The sequence below is a fragment of the Ascidiella aspersa genome, chromosome 2 (assembly GCF_963924565.1).
Source record: "Ascidiella aspersa chromosome 2, kaAscAspe10.2, whole genome shotgun sequence".
NCBI classification, from domain to species: domain Eukaryota; kingdom Metazoa; phylum Chordata; class Ascidiacea; order Phlebobranchia; family Ascidiidae; genus Ascidiella; species Ascidiella aspersa.
Genome location: NC_139448.1, coordinates 25,441,651 through 25,462,269, shown reverse-complemented (window position 1 = coordinate 25,462,269; position 20,619 = coordinate 25,441,651). Strand labels below are relative to the sequence as shown.

At 37.4% G+C, this 20,619-nt stretch overlaps 1 protein-coding gene across 1 annotated transcript; it reads left to right on the top strand.

Annotated features, from left to right (window-relative positions):
• The first annotated feature begins 1,382 nt into the window (after positions 1 to 1,382).
• On the top strand, positions 1,383 to 19,271 carry LOC146164496 (cytosolic phospholipase A2-like). Its single transcript, XM_083381925.1, has 20 exons — positions 1,383 to 1,481; positions 2,442 to 2,523; positions 3,267 to 3,430; positions 5,023 to 5,136; positions 5,291 to 5,328; positions 5,648 to 5,780; positions 7,603 to 7,739; positions 7,974 to 8,108; positions 8,312 to 8,405; positions 9,365 to 9,479; positions 10,378 to 10,602; positions 11,372 to 11,421; positions 11,786 to 11,945; positions 12,170 to 12,320; positions 12,894 to 13,027; positions 13,335 to 13,424; positions 14,056 to 14,168; positions 14,810 to 15,011; positions 15,899 to 16,041; positions 16,779 to 19,271. Exons 1-20 carry the CDS (start codon positions 1,422 to 1,424, stop codon positions 16,884 to 16,886), a joined length of 2,448 nt encoding a protein of 815 aa, XP_083238051.1. The 5' UTR covers positions 1,383 to 1,421; the 3' UTR covers positions 16,887 to 19,271.
• The last annotated feature ends 1,348 nt before the right edge of the window (positions 19,272 to 20,619 follow it).

Sequence of the window (20,619 nt, the reverse complement as noted above, 5' to 3'; positions counted from 1 at the left end):
TTGCCGATAACCTTCACCCTATTGCTAAGGATCCATCAAATGCTGTTAGACGTGCAACTAACGTGTAATGCCAGGTGCAAAGATTTTCTCAATTTTTTTTGGCGAAGTTGAAAAGAAACATTCCATCGTTAGACGTGCAAATTGCACTACGGGGTTACTCAAGGTCGACAGCGTCGTGGCAGTCCAAACCTTCGTTATTATTGATTGCATGCCCAGAATAGAAGCAAGGATCGGCGTAAAAACGTCATAATGTTAAAAAAGTAATTGCTGCAAAATCTCCCTTCTTACAACTGCACTGAAAGCTATAGCATATGTTAGCAAAAGTGATGCCTCCAGTTTGGGTGTTTATCCGAGATTCGTACCAACTAATCAGCAAGAAGGCCGATCATAATGTGCGTTTAATACGCAACCAAACCTATCTTTTTATTCGTTGGATTATGTTTAATGACTGTAGTTGTTATTAACGTGGAGTAGTAAAACAAGTAAAAAGACATTAAATAAATCGCTATGGGTAAAAAGACATTAAAAAATCGCTAGGCCACGGAGCATAAAAGGTTAAGAACCACTGATGTAGGGCCTAACTAAAGTACCGATTCGGGTCTAACTGAGTCAGCGAAGTCGTTAACGCAAACTACGCTCAAGTGTAATCGAGGCAGTGGGCCTATTTATCTCTGACGTAGCAAAATTCGTTTCAAGGTAAAGCGGTATGTCACACGTGACTAGCAAGACAAGAGGTTCCTAGAATTTAGCAAGTTTAGTTCGGCGTGCAGCGATAGCGCCGCAAGCTTAGTGCGGGTCAACAGCTCGCGTACAACCTTCTTCCCGCCACTATCACGAAAACGTTTTAGGTTTAAAAAATTCATACGGCGTTGGTTTGACATCACACAAGTTTAACTTTCGATTAGGCAGCGCTGTCTTAAGGTCTGTGTCATGTTTAGCGTTACCATAAGCAGAACAGTAAGTGTTATCTATGCGAGATAATTATTGAGGTCTACCTAGTACAAGCGACCATTTTACTCGCGCTTGCTAAACGCAAGCTGTCCCGTCACCTTAAAGTTAAACGGCAGACTAGTGATTAAAGCACACCTGCATATTGTTCTTATAAATAGTTTTAACGGAAGTATGTTGATGTTTGTGACTGAATAACGAGCCATTTTTTCACGTTTAAGCAACGTTAATTCTCCCCGGGACCTGACGCGTGCAAGCTAAAGTTGCATTAAACCTGATTTTCATATCTCTGCGACCGTGCATATTTTGTTCTCCTCGACCAATGCATATTTTGTTCTCCTCTTAAATTAAAACATGCCTGGTCCGTATGGCGTTTGCAGACTGTTCTTAAACAAGACAATGGATATATTGTTTCGCTTTGGTAGAACGTTTTTAACTTTACAATATACATTTTAAACACGACTTTATTGACAATGGAAGCAAGTTTTGAGCAATACGAAGACTCGCTGCAAAAGCAGTACGATAAGACAAAGGTAACTCTTGGCATGATGATATTTATGCTCAAAACGATTTATAAATAACGAATAAAATAAACTTCATCGCTTTGTGCAATTCGGGTTAACCGGTTAACGACCTATCTGTTTATTATGATGACTTGCAAAATAAATAGGGTTGTAGTGTACGTATGCTATGCTTTATTGGTACAGTAAGTAATGATCAGTTTCAGTACAGCAGCAAGTTGCTATTCCAGTTTTGTCAATGTTTATTTTAACATTACATACTGAGCTTAGCAAAATGTTGCGATGACTTTGAGCGGTCGAGCATGAGGCCTTGTTCCCCTAGGAACTAATTGTTGCCAATATTAACTATACCTAAATTAACACTTTTTTGCTCGGCGATACACCTATTTTGCTTCCTAGTATGTTTCATTTCGCTCTGAGGAAATCTTTTTAAGCCCTTGCTTTTGGAGGCAAAGCGCCATGACATTTAAAAATACAAAATGTAACTTCATATTAAGCAATGCATTTTTGCGCAAAACGCAATTCCTGTTAAGTTTTGTATTGCGACGTGTTATTACCATTTGTATTGTGACGTGTTATTAGTTGGTCTTAAAAACTTATACCATGAAAATTTATACTGCTTTATTACCGAGTGTCTAGCTCAGGGGTCGGCAACCCAAGCAAACGCTTATTTCGTGCTTTGCGCCAACACTTTACTGCTTCCTTAAATGTAATTTAACACGTTTTGAAGTAAAAAAAAAAACCCGAGGCCAGCCTGATTCACAGTTGTTGTAACATTTTAGAACACAAATGTTAGTTAACATTTTGTGCGGCCCGCAGAGACCTTTGGGTTAGTATTTTTGCCCGCAACTACAAAAAGGTTGCCGACCCCTTGTCTAGCTAGAGACTATTTTGTAATGGGTATGGTAGCCTTAAGCTTAAATTCGGGCACCTGTTATGCTTGATTACCTTTTTGATTACTTTTGAAATTAGGTTAATTTTAAAGCCAAGACAGTACTACGAGTGACCATTCTGCGATGCAGGGGCGTGTCTGTGTCAAAATTCTGGGATAAAGGTACCGATCTTCGTTTCAATGTTTAATTTAAAAATAAATTTATTTCTAAAGATCTTAAGCATGTCTAATTGACTTAGGAATATACTAAGTGTTCCCACTGGCAATGAATTTAATGTTTATCTAAGAGTACTGTGAAAAGAAACGAAAGTGCGAAGCGAAAAGCCTAATTTACAATAGTGTGCCTCATCATGAAAACTATATTTTCACAACAAACAAAATAACTGGCTGGCCGTCTATTACTACTTTAATATTACGTCAATATCATAGAAAATATGGAGGTTTATTCTCCTTCTCGGTTTGCGCGCACGAAACCTATTTCTTCAAACAAGGGTAACTTTAAAAGATGAATAAACCCGAAAAATTTATGCTATGAATGGAAAAATCTAAATCACATTTGAGAGCTTTTTCAAATGCAAATTACACATTTAATTATTGTTTTGTACTGCGCAAGTATACATCAATAATAAAATGTTTAAAGCTGTCAAACAGTGACCCGCGGTCACTTACGTGTCTTACACGTGTCTCTCCGAATTGAATTAAGTAAATAAATACATACGTAAACTGGGCTGGTTCAAACGCCAAGGGGAGTAAAATATTTCAAACAGTCTGTACAGTGTACAGTCTGTAAAGTGTTCAGTCTGTACCCGTTCGTCATTCCATTGAACCCTCCTTTTCAGCCATGAGATCGGTAGATCTTTGAGAAAAACAGACACTAAATTGACGTTTGTGTGCATATGTTACAGTCGACACCCCAGATCCCCTGGTGGTAGTCCGCTGTCCCAAGCTGCCGCTACATAACAAGTTCAAAACAACGATTCAGTCGAATGTCACCACGTGCGAGATAAACGAAACATTCCAGTTTGTGCTGCCGGAAAACCTATCAGTGTCCGAGCCATTTCCACTTGAGGTATGTGTTTTTACGGCTTGCGGTCAACAGGAAGTTGCTTTTCGGTTTTGTGGTTAACCGACGAACAATTTGGGCTACCGTAAACTTGAAGACATGACCTCAACCGCGACGGCCGTAAGTCTGGAAGTGGGCTTAGACGTTCAACTTTAACCCAATGTTGAAAACAAGTCATTTTTAGATGACTCAAGTCCCACCCAGGTTTTTGGAGAAAAAAAACGTTTGGAAAAATATGTCAGTGTTCCACAGTTCTACCGCCACTAAATAAAACTAAACAAAACAGGCAAACTCACCAAAAATATGTATTAGGTCTAGTTATCTTAATATTATATTTTAAGTCAAAAAATGAAAAAAGTGCACTTAAAAACCGGAGCATCCTCCACAGTATAACATATCTTTGTTCTGTTCAATTTGTTCGGTTTTATATTTTGCGTTTTTGTTTTCACAAAGGCAAGCCTTAACATGTGCATGACAAAAAATGCGTCTCTCTTGGTTGACCATTCAATCGCGGCGAGACTTTGACATCCCTTTAAGTCCGTCATGCTGTGCGCCTTTGAGTGCTTCACTTGTTTGCTCGTCAATGACGGAGTCGATAATATCCCGTATTGTAAAGGACTCCAGCAGTCAATGTCAAAAATGAAACCAATCAAGACCTAAACCTATAAAAATTGGGAATATGACCTAAAAAGGAATTTGGTTTACCGTTGGTGTTAATACCGCGCTACTGATGTTTTTGTTTAAATAATTTATTATTCCCCTGTAGATATTGTTGTTTGAAGTAAAATAATGCGTTCAGTATTAGGTAGGCTATTGGTATGGTATACAGTATATTTACAGATTGGAAAACGTTCAACCTTCATTTGTTACGATATTCGTTCTGTCAAGTAAACGAGTAGCCAAACAACTTTAATATATGTCTCAAAATATAAATTATGACAAATTTAACTAACTGTGAATAATGTAAGCTTCCCACTGCAAAGTTTAACACTGATGTACACAAACGTTATCTGTCTTATAAGGGTAAATCAACAGGGGTAGTTGAAACGCATCGAATTGTGACTGAGAACTAAGTCATGCGAATGCATGCGGAACAAAGAGGTATTATTTTATAACGCTCACACAGGAATTCAATTTTAACTTAAAACCTACTTTCATTTCATTTTTGCTTCATAATTTTTGCGCCAACGAATTAAAGTGTTTATAATTAATCTATATACCTCCTGCTTAAGTAGACCTACATCCACTAAAGCAAACATTGCCCCGCTGTAATTTCATTGTATTTGTACTGTATAGATAGGTTCTATTTTTACTATTCGTATTACCTCTTTGTTTATATTCGATGCTTCACTAATGTAAACGTGGCTGTGCCGCCAATTCTTTTGTTAGTTTTAGGAATACAACTACTTTGGATTACAAAATAGACATGGCACTAAATGTGCGAGACTTACATGCACACTATTCATTATATAACTCAACTCATATTGGTGTAGAATTCGCATTTATACTTAATATGTATAATTAGAGCCAGAACAAATTATTTATTTCAGAAAGCCTGATCGAGATTAGAAAATCAGTCATCAAATTTCTCGTTGCAGATTGAACTGAGAGATTCCGACATTCTAATGGATGACGTTCTGGGCGTACAGACGTACAACGTCTCGGACCTCAAATTCGACGAAGTGTTGGACAGAACTGCCACCTTCGACTCTGTAAATTTTTCTTCTTCCATGCCACGTTTACTATTTCTATAGTTGGTACTAAACGTGACACATCAATTTGTTTGCATAAATAAGAACAAGTAAATTTTTAATCATTGCAACAAACGAATAACATAATAAAAGAAATGTCGATTGTGTTTTACAGCATGGGACAGTTGACGTTCAAATAACCAAAACAAGGAGGTATGGATATGTAGTACATTTTGTAAACGTTTTATTTGCATAAACATAAGCCAAATATTGCAAGTTACATTTACACATCTAAGTATTTCAAAGCTCCTAATAATTTATCTAACAGCTTTAACACAGGAGTGCGTTTTTGTAAAACTTAGTTCGCACAAATTATTTTCTGTAGTGTAATTCGGGTGCACGATTTGGGTCAAAACACATGGCATAAAATTCCTTAAACGGCATACCAGGAACTTAGTAAAGAAAGTGTAGACCGGTATAAAAACTTCGAATGCGGGAGTTTCATGTTCAACTCAATTAAATTTATATTCAGAAATTCCCCGGACATGCGAATGGCAATCGGCTTAAGTGCGGAAGAAAGGGCGTTTCGTAAAAAGCGGATCCCACTCGTTTACAAGGCGTTGCAAAACATTCTGCAAGAAAAGTCTCCGAAATCAGTGGTAGAGGTCGGTAATTAATGTGCGAATTAACGATCCATAAGTTCTTGTTTAGGCTTGTTGGGCAAAAGAGACACGTTCACGTGCCAACGCATCGCTTCACGTGTGGTCTTGTGGACATGTTGATAGATCGTTTTTGTTAGATCGTTTGTGTTAGTTTTATCGGATCCGTTTCTTCGTACTAATCGCAGCCGACCCGATTATTCTTTACTTTGCCATATTATGACCGATATAATATCACGCCCTAAAGCGAGGTAAACGAAATCCCCAATAAACAAACGCTACTCAAGCCAATATTTGAATGCAGCACTTTCCCTATACCTGATATGCATGCTAACATACATCATTGTAATTTGGTATGTAAACAGCAACGAACTCGAATTTTAAGAAACATATGTCTTTCGTATCTTTCCAAACAATGCGTTTTTTTGCGAAGAGTTTTTGAAACCTTATTTTGCAAAAAATATATTTTGTAGAAAATTAATATACGTAATATCTTACCAGCAATATCTGCACAATTTACCATTAATAATAATTTTGGATATTTTTATCCCCGCAATAAATGTAAACCTTTTTTGTTAAAAGTATGCAATAATATGTTTGTTTGTTTGTTGTTAAAAGCTGATATCTATGGTGAGTAATCGTTTACATATTTAAGCTTAAATGTTAGTGTGTTTGTCTAACAAGAAAACGTAATCTGCAAACTATCCCCGCAAAATGTGTGCAATTTATAACACTTTGTCTCGTGAGTTAAAGTTGACCTGTCATTCACGCGATGCAAGAAACCTAAATAAAGGCGATTTTAAAACCAAGGTCAAGCTTTATTTGCACTCGAATGCTTCCATTAAACAGCAAACTGTCTCTCTACACCAATTCGGTTTTGGCCGCAATCGCGCGTCGGTTGCACATTGCCACTTGAAATGCCGTAAAGCATCCTAACCCAGTAAAGCGGAAAATCGCTTCGTTCAGGGAGGCGAACCAAGAGTAGCCATTCATACGCAGTAAGCAAACGTGAGTCACCAAGTTCGAAGTAACGTCATGTTTACCAAGTTGACCATTCGGCGAATCCGGATTCTGGTGTCTATTCGGCAAACTTTGGAGAAAAATTCCTTTGTTGCGATCACAATAGCTCTAGTCTAGCAATTTGGTCAAGGCGTCAAGAACCTCTTATTGAGCTGTTTACAAAACACAGCAGTAAGGGTTATTCTAACTTAACGAGATAAAGAAATCATGCGGAAAATTCAAAGTACCTGTTTTTCGTTGCGTGTAATAAATTGCAAATTCGTGGAACACTGGCTAAAACAAACATTATGCAAACTTTTGTGTGAGTTATAACTTCTTGTCGAATCGTTTTTTCCTTCCCCCAAACCAGTGGTTCTAATTTTTTTTGCTTGTTGCGTACCACACTTTTTACAAAACAACAAGATCGTAACTTGACAATATCCCTTAAATAGCATAGCAATGCAATCAGAATTTCCCTCAAATAACAGAATCTGCCTGCATCTAAAAAACAAGCGTATCCGGTTGCAGATCATAAAAATGGCATAACAATAAGTGAATTATATAATATTATATGTTCTATAATGTATACCGTGTATATTGAAGTCTCTCATGCTTGCCTGCATGCTTATTTATAATATAAGTTGTTGTCCTAATAATATTACTTAATGTTCGCGACTCACGTAGTACGCAGTTTGACGGTCACTGCTCTATACGTCAATCCATCGGAAGAACCCCCATATCCCGTTTTGTCAATTGGATTTTTAAATCTGCGTTTATTCTTGCCAATGCCTTCTCATTCCAACTGTCTGACGAATTTGACATTATCCAGACCCCCGTCGTGTCACTCGTTTGTTCTGGTGGAGGTTACAGGGCTGCCGTCGGCATGTGTGGAGCAATGGAGGCCATACAAGACGCCGGGCTGATGGACGCGCTTACATACGCCTGTGGCCTCTCCGGGTCGGCATGGTAGGTTTACGCATATTCTATCGGCATTGATTTTGTCAAAACGCATTAGACTTTTATTGATTTTGTCAAAACGCATTAGACTTTCCAATTTTTTTTGCAAATATCCATTGAATAATTAATTTTAATGTGTTTTAAAGTTGTAACGAGTATTGTTGAAAACCAACTGTTCTCTGTTTGGAAAATTCTTGGACAATCTGTTGTATTAGAAACAGACATTTGTCGTTTAACTTTTAGGTATCTAAGCAGTGCGTACGCACACAAAGGAATAACGCCTGAGCGGCAACCATCATTCCACACTCATTTGCGTGACAAGTTTCAAGAGAATGTGCTTAGCGAATTCGTCAATATGGACCACCATAAAAAATACGGGCAAGCACGCTTTTTGTTTCCTACAACTAATGGCATTCTGACCTAAGCATGTATAGTTACAATTTTATTTTTGCTTTTACCTACCGACAGTGTGAAGAGTTGTTTTATTGACGAATTTTGGTTAAAAATTACTAATCCAAAAATAAACGTAATCTTTTGTAAGACGTTTCAATTTTGTAAAAACACGTCCAATTTACCTGCAGAAACTACATCAAACAAAAGAGAAAGTTTGGCCAACCTGATTCGTTCGTCGACTTTTTCGGTTTCACCGTGGGTCGAAAGCTGCTTGGTGACGAGGTACCTCGATTCAATTACCAATATACTTTCGGAAGTGCTGTAAAAGCCTTCCTGTGTAAATGTTGTTGCTGTTAAGAGTATAGCAAAGCATATACTCAATATCACTGATAAATTGTGATGTGATCCTGACTCGCCGCGGCAAAAAGTCGTACGAAAACTAACGATTCTACGTATATTTTTTCATAGGTTTCGGTGACACGGTATCACCTATCAACAAAATATGTACCATAAGAAGCAAGCCATTTAAAATAAACCAAAATTTTTTGACTAATCTAAAGTAAACATACTGCATTTAGCATTGTACTTTGTAGACCTTACAAACAAAGTAACGAGTAAGTGAAATATAACTATGTCCGTATATAACTATAACTATAACTGCCTTTAAAAATTTGCGCACTTTTTTAACAATGTGCGCACATTTCAAAATGCCTTCAAAATGTGCGCACATTTTTAAGTTAGAGTTAGTGTTAGAGTAAGAGTTTTTAGAGTTAGAGTTAGAGTTACAGTTAGAGCTAGAGTTAGAGTTAGAGTTAGAGTTAGAGTTAGAGTTAGAGTTAGAGTTAGAGTTAGAGTTACAGTTACAGTTAGAGTTAGAGCTAGAGTTAGAGTTAGAGTTAGAGTTAGAGTTAGAGTTAGAGTTAGAGTTAGAGTTAGAGTTAGAGTTAGAGTTAGAGTTAGAGTTAGAGTTAGAGTTAGAGTAAAAGTTTTTAGAGTTAGAGTAAAAGTTTTTAGAGTTAGAGCTAAACTCTGTGCTTTAAGTCTTACACTAGCTAACTCTAACCTAAAAATGTGCGCACATTGTGCAAAAAATGTTCGCATCCCCGTCTCTCTACCAAGCCTTTTCAAGAGATGAAGACTACAAAGTCATGACTGTTATCCGCCGTCTAATTTCTTGTTTAAGTTTTCAAATTTGGAAACTCTTGCAGAACAAATAAATCAGTAATAATGTATATTTACAGAAAATCGAAACACGCCTGTCAGATTTACAAGGATACGTTGACGGAGCCAGTGTTCCGTTTCCGCTTTTTGTTTCACTACACGTTCGCAACACGGTCGCGGCGTCCAAGTTCCACGGTAAATACGGACTGCTGTAGTTTAGGACAACATACAGTAGGCGGTTTAAGTCGTTGACTAACTTTTAAAATGTTAAAATTGGGTTTTCGTTCATTTCTAATTTACAAAATTGGTCTTAAAAAGATTCGAATCCAAAAATGAAGAACCATGACATTTCTTTTGAGAAATTACATTTGCAACCTTAGCAGTTTCCAGAATATACCCCAAAGTTAAAAATATTTATTATAAAATTACCACGAGATTCGGTGTATTGGCAAACGCAAAAATGAAATTCTAGAGCAGATGTTTCCAACCAATTAGATACAAGAGCTGCATTTGTTACTTGCTTAGCCGCTAAGATCCACAACTTACACACATGGAATGAAATGAAAGGCCTATCACTTCTTTTCTTACTTATTCCCTCAAAGCAATCGCGCGAAGCGCAGAAAAAGTGACTTTAATTCCTTAAATAGTCAAAATTTTAATTTAGAAGGAGACGCGACGCATTGAATGAAAAAATACACATTTCTCGACATAATGTCGTATATCAATATTACGGCATTGTTTTGCGTTTATCTTGTTTCAAAAGTGTTGCTAAAACTACAATGGCCTTAGGCAAAACTGTCTGAATCGAAACCGACAATTAACAGAAGGAAATCGAAAAATTCTAAAAAATAATAAGTGCAACATGAACGTAAGAGCCGCATGCGGCTACCGAGCCTCGTGTTGGCTACTCCTGATCTAGAGTTTCAGCGCGTATTGTATCATATTTTATTCCAACATGTGTTCGAAGTGATAATTTCTGCTATAAACCACGCTGGGCTAAACAAGTTCAGCATAAAGAAATGTATGGCCTTGTCCATTTTTCGTGATCAAACAAGAGTGAAATTTTCACGTTCGTATTGAAACCCTTTTACAGCCTACGTGGAGATCTCCCCATACGAGGTAAACTTTCCAGTTTATGGAATCGGCCTAAAGCCTTACATGTGCGGCTCGGCCTTCAACGCCGGTATCATGGCTCGTAAATGTCCTGAACAACCTCTGCACTTCATCCAAGGAATGTGCGGATGTGCTTTTTCCATCCTACTCAATGTCTTCATCGCCAAGGGAGGAGAGAATTGCGACACACTACTGCACCACATCGGTAAAACAACAGTTGTGCTGGTTTTCGGGAAACATACAGTTTTTTGTTTTTCGGGTATTGTTCAGTTTTTCAGGACTAAGTTGTTTAATCGTTTAAAGATAAATGTGAAACCTGTGGGAAAACTTGGAAATATAAATTAGGTTGGAATGTTTGAAATTCTTTTTTGTGTGTGTGTTGAGTATGGAGGTCATTAACTACGAAGAATGAATCCCGTTTTAAAGCATTTTTACACTCTATGTTTCCTTGGCACTCAAAGAACACTACGGTTTGTGACAACTCGAACCCGTTCCCGACTCTAACCTCGGCCTACCCTAGACTATACACAGTTCCAATCCGGTAAATAAATCGTATCTGGCAATTCCCGAGTCGGGCTCCGACTCCACAACCTTGTATTATATATGTATTCACCTAACAACGTATATGTATTCACCCAACAACGGAACTAAAATAGGTAGGCCTAGGATATATTGTCCACTCATATGGGTAACAGATTTACTGCAAACACGCGCGTCAAATTACTCTTATGCTGTTGCACCGTTACGATTTACAAAGTGCGATCCTATCGATTCCGAACTTAGCACTACGCCAGCACACGTCGGACGCGGTACTCTAATGTGGTCTAACGCAATCTTACTTTAGTCCTGATTCGCGAGCCAATCTCCAGGCAAGTAAGTCTGGCTCCGACTGTCACAGGTTAAACATTTTGTTAACATTCTGTACAGTTTCTTATACGTTTAAATACATGACTATCGATGTATATCTGTTTTAGATGACATTCGTTTGGAGCGACAACATGAGAAAGCCGACCACGACATCGAGGTATACGTTGTATTATTTTAACAATTCCTAAGCCAATGACGCCTATTATAACGCTTTAAAAAAGGTTTTTTAGTATTTAGTTGTTTGCACATCATGACCCCCTGATAATTCACTGTTTATGATAAATTTAAATGCAGTCTGAAAACAAAGTTGGCAACTGTTTTGTACTTTAAAACAAGTTGTTTTTTGTCACACAATATCCATCAACATGAAAACTTTGAGATTATTTAAGTTAAAATTTACCGCCTGACATGTTCCAACTTCCAAGTTAAACTTTTATAAAATCTGTACTGTATAACAAGTATTATAGCTATGCTATACGTAGGTTTACTCGACGCCTATTCGTATACTCTTTTGTTTTTAGGTTGATTCGGATGCTTCTGGTGACTCGGATGACGACGATGACGTATTAGCAAGCAATCGCGCAACTGAAGAAGAAAAAGCAGCGAATAGCAAAGCCGGTGTAGCACCGCCTCAAGAAATGCAATCGAGCCAGGAACCAACTAATCATCCTGGGTTATTTAGTAAGAAAACTTTTAAAGCAAACTCGAAACATATTTTCGTATCCGGTACATCGTTGGTGTTAAACTATTAAGGTTTCAAACTATAAATAATCAGTTTTTTTTGTATTGGAAATTTTAGAAGTGTGTTTGGAGATTTTATTAACGTTTGTATGGTCCCACCAGCTAAATGTTACTTCAAGTTTGTTTCCATTTTCATTTCCTGTAAACACATTGTGAAATTTCAGAAAAAATGACAAATTGGATGAAGGCACTCTTTCATAAACCAATACCAAATCATTCAAATGAAAGAACAACTTCACAAAACTACACGAAAGCGTCTAACACCGCGGAGGCGACTAAAACACCAACAGGCCAATCAGTGTTCTCTGCTATGAAGTAAATACTTCGCAGTTACTGATAAAAGTGTATACAAATAACCTAATAAGATATTTACACAAAATAAGTGCATTGTTTTTAAACAAAGTAAATTCTGTTACTTCAGCTTATTTTTCACACATTAGATTAATTAGAATTATAACTGTTTAGTTAGAAGCCAGTAAAGCCGCTACAATCAACGACTATATTAATGTTATGGTCACTTAATTTTGCTATAGTAAAAACTCAGCTTTCAGTTTAGAGAAATACGAGTAAATCATCAAATGATTACATTTGTGTTCTAATGCATAGATCAGTAAGTTAGCTGGGCAAATTACTTGACTTGACACACGTGAATTTATTCAAAAAATGTATTTTAGATTGGTGTGGTTTATTTTATATTTCGCTTGCTATTTGTTTTGTATTTGGTACTACCAAAAATTAGGAAATGCGTGTTTGAAATCGATTAGGTTTTTCGATTGAAAAACAAAACTTTGAATTATTAATGTCAAAATTACGGACGGGGTCCTCTGCTGTTTGTTGGATATGACTTCACTTAGACTTAAAGTGATTTTAATATCACGTTTACTGCAGGTCACTCGATGTGTTTACAAGTCGAGATGCGCTAATTGGTCGAACTGCAAAGATATTTAACGTCGCCTGCGGATTCGATTCACTCAACGTATTTTCCCTCAATCCAAATGTCAACAATGAAACCCCTAAATCAAGTAAGGCCACAGTAATATATCTTACTTAGTTTATCATGACAAAATTAACTTAACTGCTATATGTTGTATTATATATTGTAAGGGTGTTACATGTCCTTTATTATTACGAGGCAACCTTTCTTTCTTTGCCCGATATAAATTGGTACGTGGTCGTGGGGTTGTAAGTTAAATTTATCAACATTGTGCCGTTCGGAATTTAACTGTGATTTTCATGTTAAACGAAACGCCAGGGAACGCTGCTGCTGTTTGCGGGATTTAATTTAAACTGATACAATCTGTGCACCTGTAACCTCTATTGTGTTGTCAGATGACAAAGGATGCTTCTTTGACCAAATGAAACTCACCACAAGCCACAAGATTTCGGTCAATAAAGAGGTCATTTCGGTGGCCGATGCCGGTGAGGCAATTTTTCACGCCTCAATTGCAGCTGCGTGCTGTCTTGTTAGGCTCCAGTGCTTTCAACCATATGCGTTTTTCGGAATGTGAAGAAACCATTGGTTAAATTTTATTTCATTAAATTCAGTCATTGTACATTTTTAGGTACTATTTATTAAATGAAGTATAATTGATAAATATGTTTGTTAATGCAAGGCTATTTTGCATTGAAAACACCTTTAAAAAATAATCTTTGTAAATGGCCATATTTGTCTAATTGTAAATAGGGTAATCAGGTAACACTAAATAAAGACAAATTTTAATGTATTTCCGACAAGCTATAGAACAACCCTGCTTTACGGCTTAATTTCTATTTTGCACGGTTTTGCGAAAGCTTGTCGAGAATTCAATACAATTTGTCTTTATATAGTGGCAACTGATTACCCTACATAAAAAATAAAGTTTGTTGTTTGAACAAGTTTAATGTATATCTAGAAATAATATATATTAATGACAATGAATTGCTCTACTACACAGTTTTCTTTAATTGCTCGCCACAGTTTAAACTCGATGACCTTTAATTCGTTTTGTCTTTACGTAATTAATCAGGTTGCGAAAAGAACCTCAGTTAATGTGAATTGCGTTTTACACAGGCATTTTAAAAAACGTACCCACAGACGTCGCTCTGCGCCCCCAAAGAGACGCAGATCTGCTCATTGTGATTGATTTCAATGGTTACCAATCAGACACCAAGTTTGATTACATGGTAAGCCTTACACTGGAAATTCTAGTTACGGAATTCTGACGGCTATACGTGCGATTTTCGTTGAATACAAACAAAAATAGATAGTTCGCTATAAACAGACGAAATAACACATAAGAAAACTCAGCTCATGTTATTATCCTACAGAACACCAACAGTTCCATTCCTATATAAATCTCGCAGAGGTTATTAGCAAGTTGTGTTTTCGCATTGTTTTAACTCAGAATTGATTGTTAATTCCATAAAATGTATAGGCTTTTCCTATATGGTAGTTTTTTTATTCCGAACGGCGAATATCGATAGTATACGGCATGGGAAAGGTAACGTTAAACCGTAATTGAATTTAACTGGCTTAAAAAATTTAAACAATTCAAATGCGCGTGCAAATGGCGCCGAGCACACGCGCCCTAATGTCCGCTTTTTTCTTTTTTTACCAATGGTGAACTTAACTAAGAGAAAGTAAAAGAAAGTAAGAGGAATTAGGTAAGGGTTGTGGCTCAATTTTTCCCATTGACCGAAACAGATGTCGGGATATCCTGAGCAAAGTTAGTAGTGGTGCCAAGTCCTCTGACAACCTGTCTCCACTAGGGAGCAGGTGCCGCCACGGAGGTAGGCCCTAATGTCCCCTTACTTTCTGCCCACAGCCGTTGGTTACAGCTGCTGCCCACTCGCGGATGGAGAACCTCAAGTTTCCGAAGGTCGACATCGAAGACGTGGTGACCACGTGGCCTGCCAAGGACTTCTTTGTCTTGGAAGGTGACGAGGACGCGCCAACTGTTCTCTGGTTCACGCTGTCCAACGCCAAGTTTCGGAAGCTGGAAAACTACAAGCCGCGCTTCTCCAAAGGCGAGCTTACAAAGACTTTGCGACAAGCTGAACGCTATCAAACTCTGTTGAAATAATGGTCTGGTTAGGACTTTCATAACGTTTTTGAATGGTACTGAGACTTTGAAAGATTTACTAAGTCTCTCAAAATTTAATTATTTTGATAGGGAATCTCAAAGTTTAAAAGGTTAAGTAAATCGACATCATCTTGATAAAGACGTTTTGATAAGCACTTGTATCATCATAAGTTAATGAGACTAAAATATATCCAAACCTGTCTTTGACATTCGTTATCCAGCTACATTACAAATCCGTGTACTGTATAGTGTATTTATATCTGGGCCGGTTTGGATGAGAATGAAATTGATATTCAGGCTGTATTGCATTTTGGCAGCAACAGGCACACGCAATAACAATCCCATTATTACAATCCATGTCTTATTATTACACAACAGTAAAATAAGCAAATTGCGATAGAGCATTTAAACTTGTGATAGCTTTCCTAAAACAATATCTACTTACGTCCATTGTCCTAAACCAGTGATTTACTAACGGTGTTTATGAAACATTTGTCAAGGTAATAACTTTATTGCGAAACACTTGTCGATCTTTCACGGAGCGCTAATGTTCGGCTGAACACCGGTAAAAAATCACTGTTCTATAAACCTACGGTTATACATCAATACAGAATGTATTTGTGTATGTTATAAAGGCTAAAATAATTGCGATAATGCTGATCAATCACCATTGTTTTCATATTTATAACTTATAGTTCAAATTGGGGATTCTGAATAGATATTCTTGTTTTTTCCATAGCTGTCGACACTAGGTTTTAAATCTTTTTTAATCTCCAACTTAAATAGGAAACCAACCATTTGCGATGCATAACGGTATGTTTTTTGTCACAGAATTCAGCTGTGGGACAAGTTTTAACGATTTTCCCGTGTTCGACCCACACAACGCCTACAGCACATTCAAGTTCCAATATTCTGTGGAGGAATTCGACCGACTGCGTGATCTCATGTACTTCACAGTAAGCAGTCACATCGAGGTATGCTGTACATTTGTTAGCAAAAAAATATGTGTTGCAGTTTGAAAATGCACGAGTGGCTGTCGATAGGAAAGCTGTTCGTATAGGACTATAGGCTATGCCAAGGGGTAGCCTACCATTGGTACTCGTCAAATATTAGGGTTGTATAATGGTGTTAATCCGATACAAAACTGAAATATACATATTTCAGCCATTGCTTGCGATATCCTGCTGCGTTTTGTACAATATTGACGTAAGGCAACGCTAAAACAATTTTTTTGACAACTTGGAAATCATTACTTGTTTTAAATTTTTTTATTAAGTTGTATACCCGTAGTACGAAATAGCCCAAGAAAATGTTGATTGAAGATATCGCAAATCTATTAAAGCTCCCAGAAATTAGATGTTTTATTGTGCTATATTTTCGTAAGATGACATATTTTTAAGTTATCTCACAATACCGCCAACTGGCGGCCCTCGATATAATGCGCGGACGGTATCAGGGGCAACAGCAATACATAAACAAAATATAAACGTTGATAATGAAATACCCCCAAAAAAAAATTGATAAAGAAATACCTTCTGATAAAGCAGTGCTTTTAAACGTTGCGTCCGCGAACTTCTGAGGATCCGTAAGTACAAGATCTATGGAGCCACGCAGCATTTTTTTTTAATTTATTAAATCATCAATTCTATTTCATGAATTGGGATACTTTCTTTTAATTTTAGTGATAAATAAAACATTTAACATTTTGCAGGACATAAAGCAAGCCCTTGCAGGCGCTGTGGAAAGAAAGCGTGCAAAAGTTGCAAGGCGTCTAAATGTAGACGCGAAAAGCGGAACCGACTATACTGATTATAAATAACGCAACATATAATGGGATGTGAAGACTGAGCAATGCATGATTGACGTCGTGTGTTCGATTCCGTGTTTCCTTTAGTTTCACTGGTTAACTTTTGCTTGAATGCATTTGGTTTGAATTATTAAGGCGATGATTTTGAACATTTTTGATTTATAATCGTTTATATGGGCTCCAGCCATAAGACCGAAATAAGAACAACATCAACGTCGGAATAAAACACAGGTCGAAATAAGACCTAATAGTCGTAGTTCCGTCTAAATTAGAACAAGTCGGAATATGACCTAAATGGTTAAAATCAGGCCTATACAACAGTGTACCTAACCCTAACCCCGTCCCTAAGTAGATCACTAAGTCCTTGAATAACTTTAGGTGCTAAAACAGCGTCGCCCTAACGGTGCCGGTCAAACTAGGGCACCCAAACCTGACATTAATACGGCGGTTGCCAGACCCATGGCCCTCGATCGTCCCATATACCCTTTTCCTACAGCTGCAGACGATATTTAGGCCCTAATCGAATGAATTTATGACTTATTCTGACAAGTTTAGGTCTTATTCTGACGATTTAGATATTATTCTGCCGTGGATATTACGGTGTATTGAGTTTTATTGTGTTGGCCGTAATATAATGGTATGGCCTTAGAATATTAAAACTTAGTGATTTTTTCTAAATCTAGTTCACCCTTTAGCAGTGTTCCCTCTAAGGTACGCAACTGCGCAATTGCGCAGCCACACCAGACAAATTACGCAGTAAAATTTGCTTTTGCGCACTTACATCGTTCTCAAATTAAAACTAAAATATCTTCACTTTTTTGCCACAACAGTTTAAGCCAGGGTTTCTCAACCGTTGACCTCGGCCCCCCTGGGGGCCACGGGCTTAACTCTCAACCTAGGTCATGGTATTACAAAAGCTCTTCCGTTTATATCGAGTACTTGAAAACAATATCATTCATTCGTTTTATAGCGGAAAATTTGGATTAACGCAGCCTGTCGCTGTGGGAAACAATCACTGTGCTGCAGATTTAAATGCAGCCATATTTGCGGCGTTGGCGTTTTTCCGACGACTAATTACTGGCCGATAACCTTCGTCGTCAAATGCAGTTGGCCGAGCAACTAACGTGTAATGCCAGGTACAGATATTTCCTTAAAGGGTGTTAAGTTGCAAAAGAATCATTCCCTTGTAAAACGAGAAGTAAAACAAGTGAAGCACGTTAAGTACAATGCTATAGGCATTTTATGAGCAGGGGGGGCAGGGGTGGTTTAAGCATTTCGCTTTGGCCATTTTTTCGTTAATGTTTGTAGCTAAAAGCAAGTAAATAAATCAAATTAGTATTGACGATTGTGACGTAATAAAATACTTTGTCTAATCGATTTTTTTATCCATGCTGTGTATGTTTTTTTATCTCACGTAGAATTAAATGTCTATATTCAGGAAAATCAATCTAAAAGAAAAAAATTAGTTGAGAACAGTGCCAAACACAACAGTGGAGTGTTTGACAATTATTCGATATCATGAAACTGAAATGCATTTTTAGGACCTAAATTTTTAAAACAATTGCAGTTTTTACACCAGTGGTCGGCAAACTATGGGCCGCGGCCCAAATGTGGGCCGCAGAGCCATTTATAGTGGGCCGCGAGTTACTTTTGAATAGCTATGTTATCATGTAGTTGTGGGCCGCGTGATAGCCGTACATTCATTGCACTTTATTTCAAAAGTTTGTGTGGCATATAATTTTTAAATTGGCTCACCTTAGAAAGGCCCATGTGCCAAACGTGGCCTGAAGAGCCTATTAAATTTCTATATTTTTTGCCAACTTTAACTGTATGTAAACGCAAGTTTTTCGCGCTTCGCGCGTATATTCTTTTTTATAATATGTTTTACATTATGACATGGCAGTGTTTTGGGCATCAAGTCACCGTGAAATATTTCACCTTAAAACCAAATATCCTGAATCCGCCACTGTTTTGGTAGTGGTTAAATGTAGTGGACCTTCAATAGATTTGAAAAGAGTACGTTGGGCCGCGACAAAAAAGTTTGCCGACCACTGTTTTACAGGATTTCTGTGCAGATACAGCTGTGGGGTCAATAATGGACCTCACAAATTGACAAAATCCTCTTGATAAATGCAAATGAGCGAATAGTTCGTGATTTTTGATTGTACGCTAAAGGCATCGCGCATCCTATTTTAGAAATTAGACATTTTGTTATTTTAACCCCCAAATATTCGCATATTTTTTGCGTGACCCCTTTGTTGTCGCATATTTGAACATATTTAACTCGATTGCAGTTGCACATGCAAGTTTATTGAAAATAATTGTTGCATGACGTCATGTTCTGTGACGTCATCTATAAAATTTTCACACCTCGCCTCAATAAAAAAACATTGATATGCCGCGCAGCCTTAAAATATTCTTGCGCACTACCAAAAATATTTGCGCAGTAGAAAATATCTTAGAGGGAACACTTCCCTTTAGCATGTAAATTCTTAGTGTAGTTGAATAACCACTGTATAAAGCAAATAGCTCGAAACACTTAGTCTTAGTTGCTAGCGAGTTCATAATTTTGAATCAATAATTCTTATCAAAATGGTTGACGCAGAAATCCTAAAGTGATCTCAAACAAATATGAACTTTTGGATGCTGTGAAGTAGGCTGCGGAAAGTGTACACTTTGGGTGAAAATTGAATATGTGGATTGCACCGAGCGTTGCCATGTTTTGTTGCTTCATGCTTTCAATAGCCTCTTCACAAACAGCAAAATAGACAATGTTTGTTTGATATTTTTGGCTTATTCGAAAATCAATTGTTTTCAATCGATTTCAATGTTTATGATAGCGGTAAATAAAACAAAAACAAAAAATTGAGCCTACAGTGAAATTAATCTCGCGCCAACGAAGATTCAAGTCTCTAAATAGTTTCAAGACAAGTACACCGAAAAGCCCTCGAAGACTCGCCAAATCTGTCAATCAATGATGCAAGCAGGGCAGGCCAGAAAAACAACTAGCCTGCAGTTAAGTTCGAACTCGCTCTACCCAATGAGCTACACGAGCGTCGCTCTACCCAATGAGCTACACAGGCTCAGATAGGAGGAGTCGATAAACAGGCATAACTTACGCAATTTTTTTTTCATTTCTTTCTGTACAATTTATACTTCTGTCAAAACTATCACATAAATAGTTGTAATACCAAATGATTGTACGTTCAGGGTATATGTAACTAGAATGTATGACCATGTGGCAATGTTTGTTGGGCGCATCAGAATAAAAAGCAAAAAATGGCACCTGGGAAACAAAACCTCAGCCACCCCTAACGAGACGGGGATGCGAACATATTTTTGTACAATGTGCATGCGAAAATGTCCAAAACAGTGCGCGTTTTAAAATGTGCGCACTCTGTTTGTACATTTTTACGCACATTGTGCAAATCAACGCCACGTCTCCTGTTGTTTTAAGCCTAAACATTGTAATACACGCTATCAATTGGTGTATTGATTTAGTATTGAGTAGGTATATGTGGCTGTAGAAAGCGTGTTTCGCCCTGCTTATTTAAGCGTAACTTCTAATTTGACTTTGCTGTACATATATCCAGACCATGCGCAGAATAATAAGCGTCATTAGTATAATGTACATGTTCGTGGAGGCCTGTAAAACACTACAACAGTATATAAAAGTTAACCAAATATTTCAATAGCCTTTGACCTCTTGACTTAATGGCACAACATCCATGAAGCACGATAAGCG

Excerpts from the sequence above, each read along its gene's own strand:
- LOC146164496 (XM_083381925.1), top strand. The coding sequence starts at position 1,422 with ATGGAAGCAAGTTTTGAGCAATACGAAGACTCGCTGCAAAAGCAGTAC. Across the intron at positions 1,482-2,441 it reads AGCAGTACGATAAGACAAAG|GTTAATTTTAAAGCCAAGAC; the intron begins GTAACTCTTGGC and ends TTTTGAAATTAG. Across the intron at positions 9,480-10,377 it reads CGCGGCGTCCAAGTTCCACG|CCTACGTGGAGATCTCCCCA; the intron begins GTAAATACGGAC and ends ACCCTTTTACAG.